The 12565-nt window shown below is 31.7% G+C and overlaps 3 protein-coding genes across 6 annotated transcripts; all 3 read right to left on the bottom strand.

Annotated features, from left to right (window-relative positions):
* Positions 1-156: 156 nt before the first annotated feature.
* On the bottom strand, positions 157-3198 carry LOC104780715 (transcription factor MYB86-like). Its single transcript, XM_010505236.3, has 3 exons — positions 2917-3198; positions 2632-2761; positions 157-713 (listed from the first exon to the last, which is right to left on the bottom strand). The coding sequence occupies exons 1-3, from the start codon at positions 3065-3067 to the stop codon at positions 245-247; spliced, it is 750 nt and encodes a 249-aa protein (XP_010503538.1). The 5' UTR covers positions 3068-3198; the 3' UTR covers positions 157-244.
* A 3395-nt stretch (positions 3199-6593) lies between these two features.
* Positions 6594-8667, bottom strand: LOC104780712 (farnesol kinase, chloroplastic-like). Of its 3 annotated transcripts, XR_015596905.1 has the most exons (6): positions 8224-8667; positions 8040-8107; positions 7821-7952; positions 7561-7676; positions 7109-7480; positions 6594-7010 (listed from the first exon to the last, which is right to left on the bottom strand). XR_015596905.1 is itself a non-coding variant. In XM_087510401.1 (5 exons), the coding sequence occupies exons 3-5, from the start codon at positions 7831-7833 to the stop codon at positions 7188-7190; spliced, it is 438 nt and encodes a 145-aa protein (XP_087366527.1). In that variant the 5' UTR covers positions 7834-7952; positions 8040-8107; positions 8224-8667; the 3' UTR covers positions 7086-7187. The 3 variants fall into 3 exon arrangements, 2 of the variants coding, with proteins under 2 accessions (XP_087366527.1, XP_010503534.1); XM_087510401.1 differs by lacking the exon at positions 6594-7010 and having other exon boundaries at positions 7086-7480; positions 7561-7692; XM_010505232.2 differs by lacking the exon at positions 6594-7010 and having other exon boundaries at positions 7086-7480.
* LOC104780713 (single-strand DNA endonuclease 1) lies at positions 8467-12384 on the bottom strand. 2 transcript variants are annotated; one of them, XM_010505233.3, is made up of 14 exons: positions 12253-12384; positions 12001-12158; positions 11695-11756; positions 11480-11607; positions 11272-11323; positions 11104-11176; positions 10933-11006; positions 10527-10586; positions 10242-10404; positions 10008-10107; positions 9696-9778; positions 9481-9581; positions 9118-9245; positions 8467-8667 (listed from the first exon to the last, which is right to left on the bottom strand). In XM_010505233.3, the coding sequence occupies exons 1-14, from the start codon at positions 12318-12320 to the stop codon at positions 8517-8519; spliced, it is 1401 nt and encodes a 466-aa protein (XP_010503535.2). In that variant the 5' UTR covers positions 12321-12384; the 3' UTR covers positions 8467-8516. The 2 variants fall into 2 exon arrangements, with proteins under 2 accessions (XP_010503535.2, XP_010503536.2); XM_010505234.3 differs by lacking the exon at positions 12253-12384 and having other exon boundaries at positions 11480-11611; positions 12001-12077.
* Positions 12385-12565: the final 181 nt, after the last annotated feature.

Below are 12565 nucleotides of genomic sequence, written 5' to 3'. Positions count from 1 at the left end.
AGTTTTGCTACCTTTCTTACAATGTTTGATAATCCGACTAGTCCAATCAAATACTCGTGTTCGTCAGAATTGATGTTTTTAGTCAATATCTTAATGTAATAGGTCAAAATAATTATCAAATAAGAAACGTGAAGGAATAGTTAAATAGTTAAGGACTTACGAATTAAAGTATTTATTTATTTACTCTTCTTATCCTCTTCTACTTAAATTAACTTTAACCCCATTTACTTGGATCTCCAAACAATTACATTTGTCGTAGCTCGTTGATGAGACCTTCGAACAAAAAATTGTCTGAAAATGAAGTACAGAACTCGACCTCAGATATCTCATCCTCCAACAAAAAATCTGAAGTTGGTACCAAATCAGGGGAAGAGTTGTTTTCTAAATGATGAAGAGGTCCACATGGTACAATGAATCCTCTCTCTTGCGGTACATCAAGGTTTTGAGGTGACTGATCCATAAACAAACTGTGATCTAACCATTCGGAAAACACTAGACTTGGCGAAAAGCTTGGGGTTTGAGCATTAAATGTTTCTCCGAGATTGATAGATGAAGAAGATCTTTCAGTTAATGAGTTTGTGATTGAAGGTGTTTGATGGGTTCTTGAGGTTTCAAGTTGCGTCAAAGTTACACCCTTCTTTAGATTAGAATGCCAGTAGTTTTTGATCTCGTTGTCAGTCCTTCCTGGTAAAAATTTCGATATCTGAGACCATCTTGTAAAAAAAAAACGAAGGGAATTAAAAGGGATAATCATGAAAATACACTAAAATCATTATTCATCATCGGTATTAAGAGAATAGTAAGTCATCGTTTTGGTCTACATCCCCTATATGATAAAATGGAAGTACACGACATTTATTGTAGACTATATAATAAATATATTTATGATTTTTTAGTTATAAACTTGTGACATAGGTGTATCATAATATACTAGTATGATTTTTGGTAAGTAAGAATAGTATGGATTTAGTTAATTATAGTAACATATAAATCAATTATAGGTAATATTGAAAAGATAGAGAAATCTCCCAACCTAATTAAAACAAAAATATGTGATTCTTCTTTCACATTTATTTTATTTTATATTTAAATTATTTTAAGTTTTTATCTAATATATTTAGTTAATAAAATTTATGATTTTTCTGTATATGATGTAATTAAAATTTTTTAAAACAGAGACATATATTGCTCAACCAATGAATAAAACAAATATACAAAATGCCCTACCTCACCTAAGAAAACTAGGCAAATATTCAAAGTCATATTAATAGAAAAGAGACCAAAATGATTCTGAATACAAATAAGCAGAAACTTTGATTTATCAGGCATTGAAATTAAAAAAATTATGCATTTTATTATGGTTCTTTATTTTAAAGAATTTCAACTTTTAATAACTTTAAAAATTCAAATGTATATTTTTTAATTTTTTTTTAAATATTATTAATATTTCAATTATTTAAACATTTATCTTTTTATAAAATGTTTAAGATATGAATAATATTTAAACTTTATAAGAAGTTCAAATATTATAAGTATTTCAATTTCTAAAATAATAAAATTTATTCAAACATTTTAAATTTTAATAATATATACAAATTAAATTATCACATGACGGGTTATATGGCAGGACATATTTGAGTTGATATTAATAGAAAATTAAAATGTCATTAATTCGGTGCTACACGGATAAAATATCATCTCATTATTTTGTGAACTTTTTAACAACTTTAAAGATTATTAATATTTCAATTATTAAAACATTTAATTTTTATAACTGTTTAAGATATTAATAATATTTAAACTTTATAAGAAGTTCAAATATTATAAGTAGTTCAATTTCTAAAAAAAAGAAACTTTATTAAAACATTTTAAATTTTGAAAATATATTTAGATTTTTATGAAGTTTTTTCTACGGTGTACAACAAATTAAAATATCACACGACGGGTTATATGGCTAGACATGTTTGAGTAGATATTATTAGAAACTTAAAATGTCATTAATTCGGTGCTACATGGATAAAATATCATCTCATTATTTTGTTAACAATATGAATATTAGAGTAATTGACGTAATACTATAACAAAATAATTAATATGCGGTATAGTGTAGGTTAATTCATATAATTAACAATAAAAATACAGTATATAATTTTAAAATCTAAACAAATCAAATAAAATTAACAAACAGAAATTAATATTTTTATCAAATAACTTAAACTATAGTGTACCTTGGGTCAAAATCTAGATCTACTAGAATAGATCTTACAAAATAGATGTTATTTTCATAAGTTATATTCAACGTATGATTTCATGGCATAGTGTTTGTTTGAGCAAAAAAAAAAATTTTAAAACAAATAATACAATCATATATATAACACTTTAAATAAAAATTAAATATAAATAAAATAAATATTAACCTGTGCTCTAGCACGGGTCCAATTCTAGTTTAAATAATTTATCTCCTAATTATAAAGTCTAAAAACCTAAACCATAAACATAAGTCTTAAACTCATAATTACTTAAATTCTTAACGGTGAACTCTAAACAAAATAATAATATCTTTCTTGATGATGTATGTAATCTATATATGTTGATGAAAAAAATGGTCATATAAAAATTTAAAAGGCTTACTTGTTACCCAACATGGAGTGAAGTGAGAGAAGTGTAATTTCCTCTTCTTTAGTGAATGTAGACTTCTTAAGTCCTGGTCTTAGATAATTAACCCACCTTAATCTACAACTCTTCCCATTCCTCTGCAATCCTATATTATGTAAACCACCATTAAAATATTTATATTATGTATATAACTCCTAATCATATTCCAAAATCCAAATTGACATATTTCCTTTCTTTACATAATATATATATATATATATATTTTTGTTAAATCTAAAGGTATTTATTATCAAGAGTTACCAGTATGAATAGGAATGGTACTCCAGCAACCATGGCCATACTTGAGAACATAACTCCTAAGCTTCTCATCTTCTTCCGGTGACCATAATCCTTTCCTTTGCTTCTCCTTTGATTTTAATTTCCGGTTTGGTTTTTCTGATTTATACACCATTTTTTTTCCTAAGTTACTTTGAATATATATATATATATATATACGTATATGATACTGAAAGTAAGTATATACAATGTAGATTGGTGATGACAATCTTTGACAGAGATACGTAACCCGAAAAGGGGAAATATATAGACAGTTTTTGAAGGTCAAATTTTTATTATTATATATTTTGTTATAATAAAAGTAAGATTAGTAATATCTAATTCATACTAGTGTCGAACTATTCATATGAAAGAGGACTGGTTCAACACGAAACACATATTTTTGTAGATGATATATCGCATTTTGGAACACTGTATCAATCAAGTCTTTTATTAATTGATGATTTTAGGTGGAGCCATAATCTTTGAATTTTAAGTGTCATAATTTTCTATACGACAGTGCATTTAAATTAATAAATTTTCTGCACATTAAAAAATTATATATTTTGTTTCAGGATTAATATTCAGACTTTTGTAAGTTAATCTTTGCTTTGCTTGCCTTTTCAAATTATGTTAGGGGTTAACTCAATTAAAATGCTACAATAATATAGGGGAGGTTATTTATTTGCTTGCAATTATTATTAAATTTTCTATGAAAATGGAACGATTGGTCTACCAATTTTTGAATATGCAAGAGTGGACATTTTCACAGTAATCTTTGTAAAATTTAATTGAAATAAGTGTGATGTGATATTGTTATTGGCTATGAATAGAATTATTCTAATTTAATTTAACTTTCTAAGGATAGAGTTGAAGAAGACTTTTGCAGTTTATAACTAAACCCTACTTGCCTTCCTCAAGATGAACTCTTGTAAATTAAATTATAATCAGATATTTTATTGGTGAATTGGCTTTTGTTTTTGTCCTCTTATATTAAATTCAGTTTATATTATAATAAGAGATACTTGTTTAGATTATTTAAGACATTATTAAAGTAATAACATTATTGGTTTGACAACTACGAATAACTTAATTATTTATATTAATGTCGTCTTTGAGTCACTATTCGAATTTAAAAATTGAAAAATGTAATACTCATGACAAAAAAAAAATTCATTGGTATAATAACATTCACTTAATAAGCAACTGTATGTAACAGAATAAGCATATATAATACATTTACTTATCACCTTATTATATACTAAGTAATATATTTAGTAGTATTACACTATTACTACTTTATAGAAAATCTAAAAAAACATGGAATATGTTTTACAAGGACTCTCTCATCTCGATTATATTGATTATGATTAAGTGATGCCTTCACTGAGAAAAACACATTGGTAGCCGACACTGTGATGACGTTAGATTCGGATTAAATCATCTGACATTTACTATTGACATATTTGTTTTAGTTCAACAAGATTCCAATATCGTTTCTGTGACACGCACGACTTATATGCTTAGCATCGTTTTGTTATAGGTATAGCGAATTTCGGATCTAAACGCACAGAATTAGTGAATGACATAAATAAAAGATATAGAAAATGACACACTGACGTATATATTAAAGAAGAAACATAAAGGATGATTTTATTAATTTTTTTTTTCAAATCATTCAGCCACAACTGGTTGGTCTATTAGCCAAATTCCTAAAAGCGAAACTCGATTCCTGATGTGATGATGCCTTCTACAATTGAATTTACATTCTGCCACTGCACTAAGAGCACAACCATCGGTAGAGTTTTCTGATGAGTATCACAAAAATAATAATAATAAAAAATAAAAATAAAAGGAGATAGAAGATTTAATCATCAGATAAAATGTTTCTGCGAAAACAATCTGAGACACGTGATGAGAGAAGAATCTACCGGTATTTTAATTTTATTGGGGTTCAACAATAAATTTAATTCAATAATAAAAATAATATATATATATATATATATATATATATATATATATATATTAAAAAAAAGCTTTTGAAATACTTTAATGGAGGATAACCTATAACTATGTTCTACGGTCACTTCACTATGATCTTATTAATTAACTATATTGTGTGGCATCGATGTATTATTAGGTTAGAAGAAGCAAATAAGATAAAGAAGATAGGTCAAATTTTATTACGTAAAAATACACATTTTAATAACAGTTTGTCACAGAGTAAAACTAACAAGCATCCTTTTTGTAAAATCCACCGACAATTTTGACAGAACAAAATTCTATCAAAGCATTATGTTGTCATGAAACAGAAAAAAAAAATAGCAAACTTGTGTAATCCTTCAATTCAATTGAAGTGGCTTAATTAATATATTATTCTGCTGAGCTTAAGAAAATAATTATAACAGTTAAATTAAAACTAGAACTAGTCAATTTTGTGATCTTTTAATATAACTCATTCCTAACATTATTCTGTTTTCGTCAACCACTTTTTATCGAGTTTTTTTTTTTTTTTGAATTGTGTAAAAATAGAAGAAGTGTTATTAACTATCTTGCAAATCATTTGTAGATTTTTGGTCCGTTAGAGCTATCACTTCGTGTAATTTTAAAAATAAAATTAAGTACTAAAGCTTTATTAACATATAGTTATAGACTTATAGCTATGGTTTACGTATGTCTATTGTGAAATATAAATTATCATTGAAGGATTCAAGGATCTATCGTCGAATATAATTTGTTATATGCATTAACAAGAAAAAAAAAATCATTATTGAAGACATAAAACAAGTATTTGTTTGGAGTCAACTCTTTGCCTCCATTTGCGGATAGAAATTGACAAAAATATCAAATTGTGATTGTAAAAGGTTTATAATTTTGGTTTTGTTCTTCTCGATCAAAGAAAGTTTAATTGAAAGAGAAGTGGTTCTATTTTTTTTGAAAATAATATTAAATTAGATTCAAAGAAAATAGCGTTTTTGCATCATTTGCAACATTAGTTTGAATGGGAAAGCAGATTAGTCTTTAAAAAGAGACCAGAAAAATTGATGGGATTTGTTGAGAAGCAAGCCAAAGAAGGAGATCGTATGCGTATCTCCCATCACCAACGAACTGCAGGGTTCACAACTTGTTCCTCATATGCCGAAACAAGCTGTTATATACTCCATTCGTTTCAAAATATAAGATGTTTTAGTGAAACATGTAGATTAAGAAATTACTATTTAAAAATATTTAACCAATCATAAACAAGACTGCATAATAGAAAATATTAAACTAATCTAAAAATAGTATAAAAACTTAAAAACATCTTATATTATAAAACAAAAAAAGTTTTTCTAAAATATCTTATATTATAAAAAAAGGATTATGAAAGTGACAAAACATATACTATAGTTTGCTTAAACTTATAAATAAGCTCGCCTACCAGGCTTATGTAATCCCACGTTGCGCAAAGTAATTTTTAGTCAACAATTTATTAAAAATTCGTGAACCAATCACGAGTTTTCTCATTTCTATTTCATTTTTGTTTGTTGTCTACCAAACAAGTTTTTTTTTTTTTAATATTTGAATTTTCGATTATATAACATAGTCATTTGTAGAGATGTTTTCTTTTTCTTTTCTGATTATTCATAATTGTGATCAACAACGCTTTCTTTTTGTACATGTTTTAATAGAAGAGTCTCTGATTCTGATTATTCACAATTGTGATCAACAACAACTAATTAGTAATATACACCTCTCCAAAAATCAATTATTGACCTTTAACAAAAGATATATATATATATATATATATATATATTTTGACAAGTGTCTTCCTTGGAAAGAGTCTCTCATTTTAGTGGTACATTTTGATTTGTCATCATGCATGCATATAAAAAGAATTGTTCACTGGTGATGTATGTATGCATCCAGTTGAAACCTTCCTATCATTTTTTAATCACATTGCAGAAAAAAATGATGTGCTCTTTTTTTGGTCGTCAAAGCTCCATGGAAACTTTCTTCTAGAGAGAGCTAGAAAGCTCCATATGTATTAGTCATATTTCTCACTAATGGATAGAACATTACAACATTGTACCTAGCAGCTGAAAATTACGATCCATAGACAACAACAATATGAGATTATTCACTAATACGTACATATACAAGAAGAAGATGGGGATTCTGAATGCAGCAATTTTACCTCCACACCACAGGGCAATCAAGCTTCGACCCTTTATTTTTATTTGATGATACAGAAGAACAAAGAGAGGAGGGTACTATTAGAAGAGTAGAATACCGACCAATGCAGAGGTTAAGGAGATGGTGAGATTGTCGTCAATTTGGGTGCTTATGGGGAGTGATTCCACAAGAGCTGATGCTATAGAGATGACGGCAAACCGTAGAATCATTCCCACGCTAACCTCGATGTAACCAAATGAAGCAAAGTAGTACATATACCCAACAGAAGCTAAGAACCCGGCGGTGACCATTCCAATGCTACCAGCAAATGATTTGTTTCTGTTGTAAGGAAGCCTCACTGTTCCAAGCCGCCTCCCCACTATGTCAGCCATACCTTTTAACACAGCGTGTATAAAGATTCATCATTCAATCGATTATTGTATCAAATAACCAAAGCTAACTGTATGTACGTACCATCTCCTGCGCAAAGGTTACATATTACAGCAATCGAGATTGGGGATGTTTTCCAAAAGACGATACAGGCCAATGTGATGGACAGTGCATAATAAAGAGGTCCTTTAAGTAGTTCCCTGGTGCAGAGAGCAGCTATAGACACTTTGTGAAGTGATACAAAGCAATAAGAACTGAGTCTTGATCATAGAAACTAAGATAGCTAAGAGATAGTTAAAGATTCAAATACTAAGGCATGTATGTGATGTCTCTGATTGAGGTACCTGCGATCTCCATGTCTGCTCATAGACTTGATGGTTCCTTCGTCGTGGTACACTCCAAGGCCTAGCAATAGCATCCTTATTATATTGAGTCCAGTTACAATAGATGCAAAAAGCGCTCCTTGGATTCCTGAACTGAAATAATCAAAGAGTATTTGGATTTTAACTGGTGAAAGCTGAAATTGGTCCTATCAAAATCGACACTTTTCATTCCGTTATTACCTGAACAGAGGCCAGCAAAGTAGAAACACCAGCCCAATATTTATATGCACAAACTTCCGTATGAGTTTCTGAAACCGAAAAAGAAAAAAAAAAAAAAAACACAAAAGTCAACCGCAGATGCTAAACCAAAGGAATCGACGTACGACGGCGTATGTATGTATGTGAAATGGAGATAAGGATGGACCTGGTCGAAGATGCCGCCGCGTTTGCCAATCTCACCCCAGAAACTGAGGCACGAGAAGGTGATTATGCCGAAGATCCCACACGCGCTTATATCCGATAAAACCGTATTTTTAGGAAACATCACGGCTGGTTAGCGAGTGAAGAAGAAAGACCTGCTACGAGAAACCTAGAGCGTGGATCTAATCTAAGACTGACTAGTCGGTGGGGATTCGAACAGTGGTGGAATCGGAGAAAAGGAGGAGATGAAATGAAAGAGCAGAGCTTAATACAAAGAATAAAAAGATTAAAGAAGTCTCATAACATTATTCTTATACAATGCCTGAGTTCGGCAAGAGAAGAAGATTTGGTCGGTGAACTACTTTCCTTCTGCTTTTGTTTCGGCTTTGGTTTCTTCTTCTTTGCTGCCAGTTTCTCCTTGAACTCTATGATCTTCTCAGGACAAGCCCTGAAAAGAAACAAGTCGGATAAATATGCATAACCAGAACGAGAACAGTATTTCAGCGAACACGAACATAAAACTGAACCAAATTTGGTGTTATGTGTCACATAAACCGAAGCTATTTGCCTGCATAAGTAGATCTAGTACTAAGTTTTGTTTTGACGTTCCATATTCAGTATTTGCAGCGTTCTGGAAACCAAACTATTACTCTTTTATGAAGTTTCTATTGCCAAGCCAAACTACTTCAGACACTATTTCAGTTACTGATTCATAGTGCGTTATGTCTTTGCATTAAAGACCATACAACACAGGTTTAGTCAATGTCAATCACTTGAGCTAGATCGATGTTTTGTCAATGTCAATCACTTGAGCTAGATCGATGTTTAGATCTCTCGTAAACTTTATTCCCAGTCTTGAGTAAATGAGTGAAGGTCATGCTATGATCATTATCGTTACCTTTCTACAAGATCTGCAGGAACAATGGACGTCTCTAACCCTTCTAGATCATTCCATGAGACTTCAAAACATTCTCGTCCCTGTACTTTGCGAGTCTTTATGATTTCAGACACCGGACACTTCTCTGGCTGCAAGAGAATTTTTTCTCACAAGAGTTAAACAAAATCCAGTTAACTTCCAACTGATTTATGCAAGGGAAAACCAGTTAACTTTTAAGCTGCTGGTATCTCCAAACTCAAAACAAAAACAAAAGTTTCATATTTACCAATATCATAACCTTCTATGAGCAGTATATAGATTTTATGAATTCATGTTTTGGAGTAAATCTAACGTAAAACCCGCCTGAGAGGGGGAGAGAGGTACCTTATGGAGAGGAAGATTAACTTCAACCTCAGTTGTTTTTGATTGCAAAATAGCGAACCTTCTCAGATTTCTTTCAGCATCTTTAGGAAGTATGTATTCATCTAAAATGAAACATAGTGAAAAAGAAGAAACGCTAGTTTCACAATTGGTTTTGTACAATGTCTGCAAATGCAACCTACAAGGAATAAGAAATATGTAAAAATCCAAAGTAATACCTTTTTTCTCTGGGGGCCACTCAAAGAACTGGTGGCATATCTCCTGAAGCTTGGTGCGTTGGAAAGAGAATTCAGCTAGGGCCCTGAAAGAACAGTATAAAAATTATATCACTTCCTTCATCCGAAATCTGTATAGAAATTCAACTATTTTTCCAAGTGCACTAATCTCAAGGCTTTTAACAGATATTCCTGTTATAAGCTTGTTGCTACAAAAGATGGGTATATGTACTTGCCAGCTCTAAGAATAGATACAATATGGAGCAGAATTATCATCACAGGACTGACAACAAAGAAATGGAAAGAAATATTAACCTGGAAACTGTATTAGAGTCTGCTTGGTGGCACTTGGGGTTCATGAACGCATCGATCACCTGCTTGATCTGTTCCAGTCCTTCTGGTTCACTATTTTTTCCTACAACAAATTGAAATTACGGAAAGAGATTTTTAATGATAAAAGACATTCTGTTTGGGTAACCACCAAAATCAACTAAGTGAATAAGCCAAGCATGTTATCACAAAACACAAAGAAGTTGTTGCTTTCAATACCATTCATAACCACCAAAGGTAAGGTCCCTTTTTTACTGCACACAGAAGGCTTAACTTGCTTCTTAGACTTTTTAGGTTTTTCCGCAAAGGCAAGTCCTTCCGATGCAACTTTTTGAAGAATAACATTTTCTCCAATCGACTTAACAAGCTCACAAGCTCTCTCCTGTACATAGAAGAACTTGTTTATAAGTCTTTTGATTCCAACTATTGATAAACACACAGGAAGTAGCATAATATACAACCCCGATAGATGGAGGTTTACAAAAGCTTGAGTCATGAACACACCTGACGAAGACCACGAACTCCCTGAGAGTAGTCACTGCCAAGCAAAAGCGCTAGAGCTATCTGGAACATCACCCAAGAAAACATTGTAAGAATAACCTTACCATTTGATGGAACATATCTAAGATCTCAAAGTTCTTTAACGTATGGAATAATAGTCAACAGAGAGTTCTTGTCTACTGATGCAACTAAAGGAATTGAGCCCTTAAAGCTACAACATTTCAGTGGAACCATTCATACGCTTAGTCCTATCTATCTCGCCTAAGTTTATCGAGAAAACATTATAGGCTGGAATATCAGAGGCGTCATGCTTCTACCAATCAAATCATTTTATAATAACATGGTGCAGCTTCGAAAGATCAGGGTTAAGTATATAAAGCTAATCACTTAAAGAGTCTCGTTAAGTTACCAATGAGTTCTGACCAAGCCCAAGCTTTTTCTTGATGTCATCCATATCATAGCAAACAACATAACCTCCGTCACCTAGTTCATTGGCAGATTAATTAGGCCATAAAATACAATCAACCATTATCAGATAGTAAAAGAAACCAACAGGGCTAAAGTGTCTCTCTCCACTCACCAAGACATATTTCCCTGTATACAGTCTTTGCACCAAAAAGGAAGATATCTGAATCAGAGCTAAAACAGGCGTCCTATGGATTTTCAAGAAAACCATAAGTTGTTATTGAATATTGTGTTAACAGCATGAAGAACAAGAAACTGATTAAAGCTGAAAAATGTGTCTTACACATAAGGATTCTGAATTTAGAAGAGCGCATTGTGCCTCAGCTTCCTCAATCCTGCATTTGAAGGGAAAACAATATGGTCAAACAAGAAACTAGAGCATAGATGCTTAAGTGTCCATGTTTACAGTTGCAAACCCTCTCACAAGTAGAGCAAAATACTCAAACCATAGGTCACATTGTCAATCTAGGCGAACAGTCTTGGAAAGTTACCCGTCTAAACACAGTATTCCCAGTGTTGATGCAATAACTTTAGCCTCTTTTATGATGCAGGAGAACTCGGACCCCATATTTCTTTTGAGTGAAGTCTCTTTCCCAGGTTCAACGCCATCATCAGCGACCTGGCTGAACCAATAAAGCATTAAATCGAAACATAATCTGAGAAACTTAGCCATCATATGCAATGATAAAATTTGACATCATTGTACCTCGAATCTTGCTTTCAACCGACGCCTATAAGTTGGCACTTTTATTCCAGGAATTGCACCATCTACAATTACAATCCACATTGCAACAAATCAAGTATATGATCAAATACCATTAAAAAAAAATCAAATCTTTAGAAACAAATTATGAATAACTCAGAACAGATTTGATCACTCATGCCTTCTGCTACAACTATTCTCAATGAAAACGATACAAACCCACCAGCCAAAGGAAAAAAAATTGAGCTACAAACAAAATCCCAGATTGGCTAATCTGATTTCAATTTTACAACAGGAGGGTAGAATTACCTGAGACTAAAATGATGGAGCAGTTTAGGGCAATTAGGGCTCGGAGTCGGTGAAAGAGTCCTCGAAGATAAACTTTTTCTTTGGTGGCGCAATAAGATTTGTTAACTTTATGCAACTCCACCATCCAACAAGAGAGATCTACGCATACCCTTTTGTTTCTACAGCGATTAGATCTCGTCAAGACTTGGTCTTTTTAAAAAAAAAAAAAACCCAGAAAGTTAAAGAGAAATTGAGATGAAGCGATAAACTCACTGAAGATGATCGAGTGGGAAAGTCTTCTTACAAGGCTCCAAAACATCCCACAGATACTTCACGCCCATAGCTTCTTCACCTTCGAGAGAGAGAGAGAGCGAGAGGGGCGGAAAGAGGGAAGAATGTAATCTGATATTTGAATTTGAAAATGTGGATCAATAATAATTTCAACCGATCGGTTTGAAGGTTCCAAACCGAAACTAACCAGTTGTCGATTTAAATCCAAAATTTCTTCAGAGACCAAAATTCAAACCGTCTTTACTGAATTGTACGGTTCACTTCGGTTTGACAACTTCATTTCAACAATAATGCC

The sequence above is a fragment of the Camelina sativa genome, chromosome 4, assembly GCF_030686135.1.
Source record: "Camelina sativa cultivar CO46 ecotype springtype chromosome 4, ASM3068613v1".
Taxonomy (NCBI): domain Eukaryota; kingdom Viridiplantae; phylum Streptophyta; class Magnoliopsida; order Brassicales; family Brassicaceae; genus Camelina; species Camelina sativa.
Note: the sequence above shows the minus strand (reverse complement) of the source record. Positions and strands in the feature narration are given on the sequence as shown.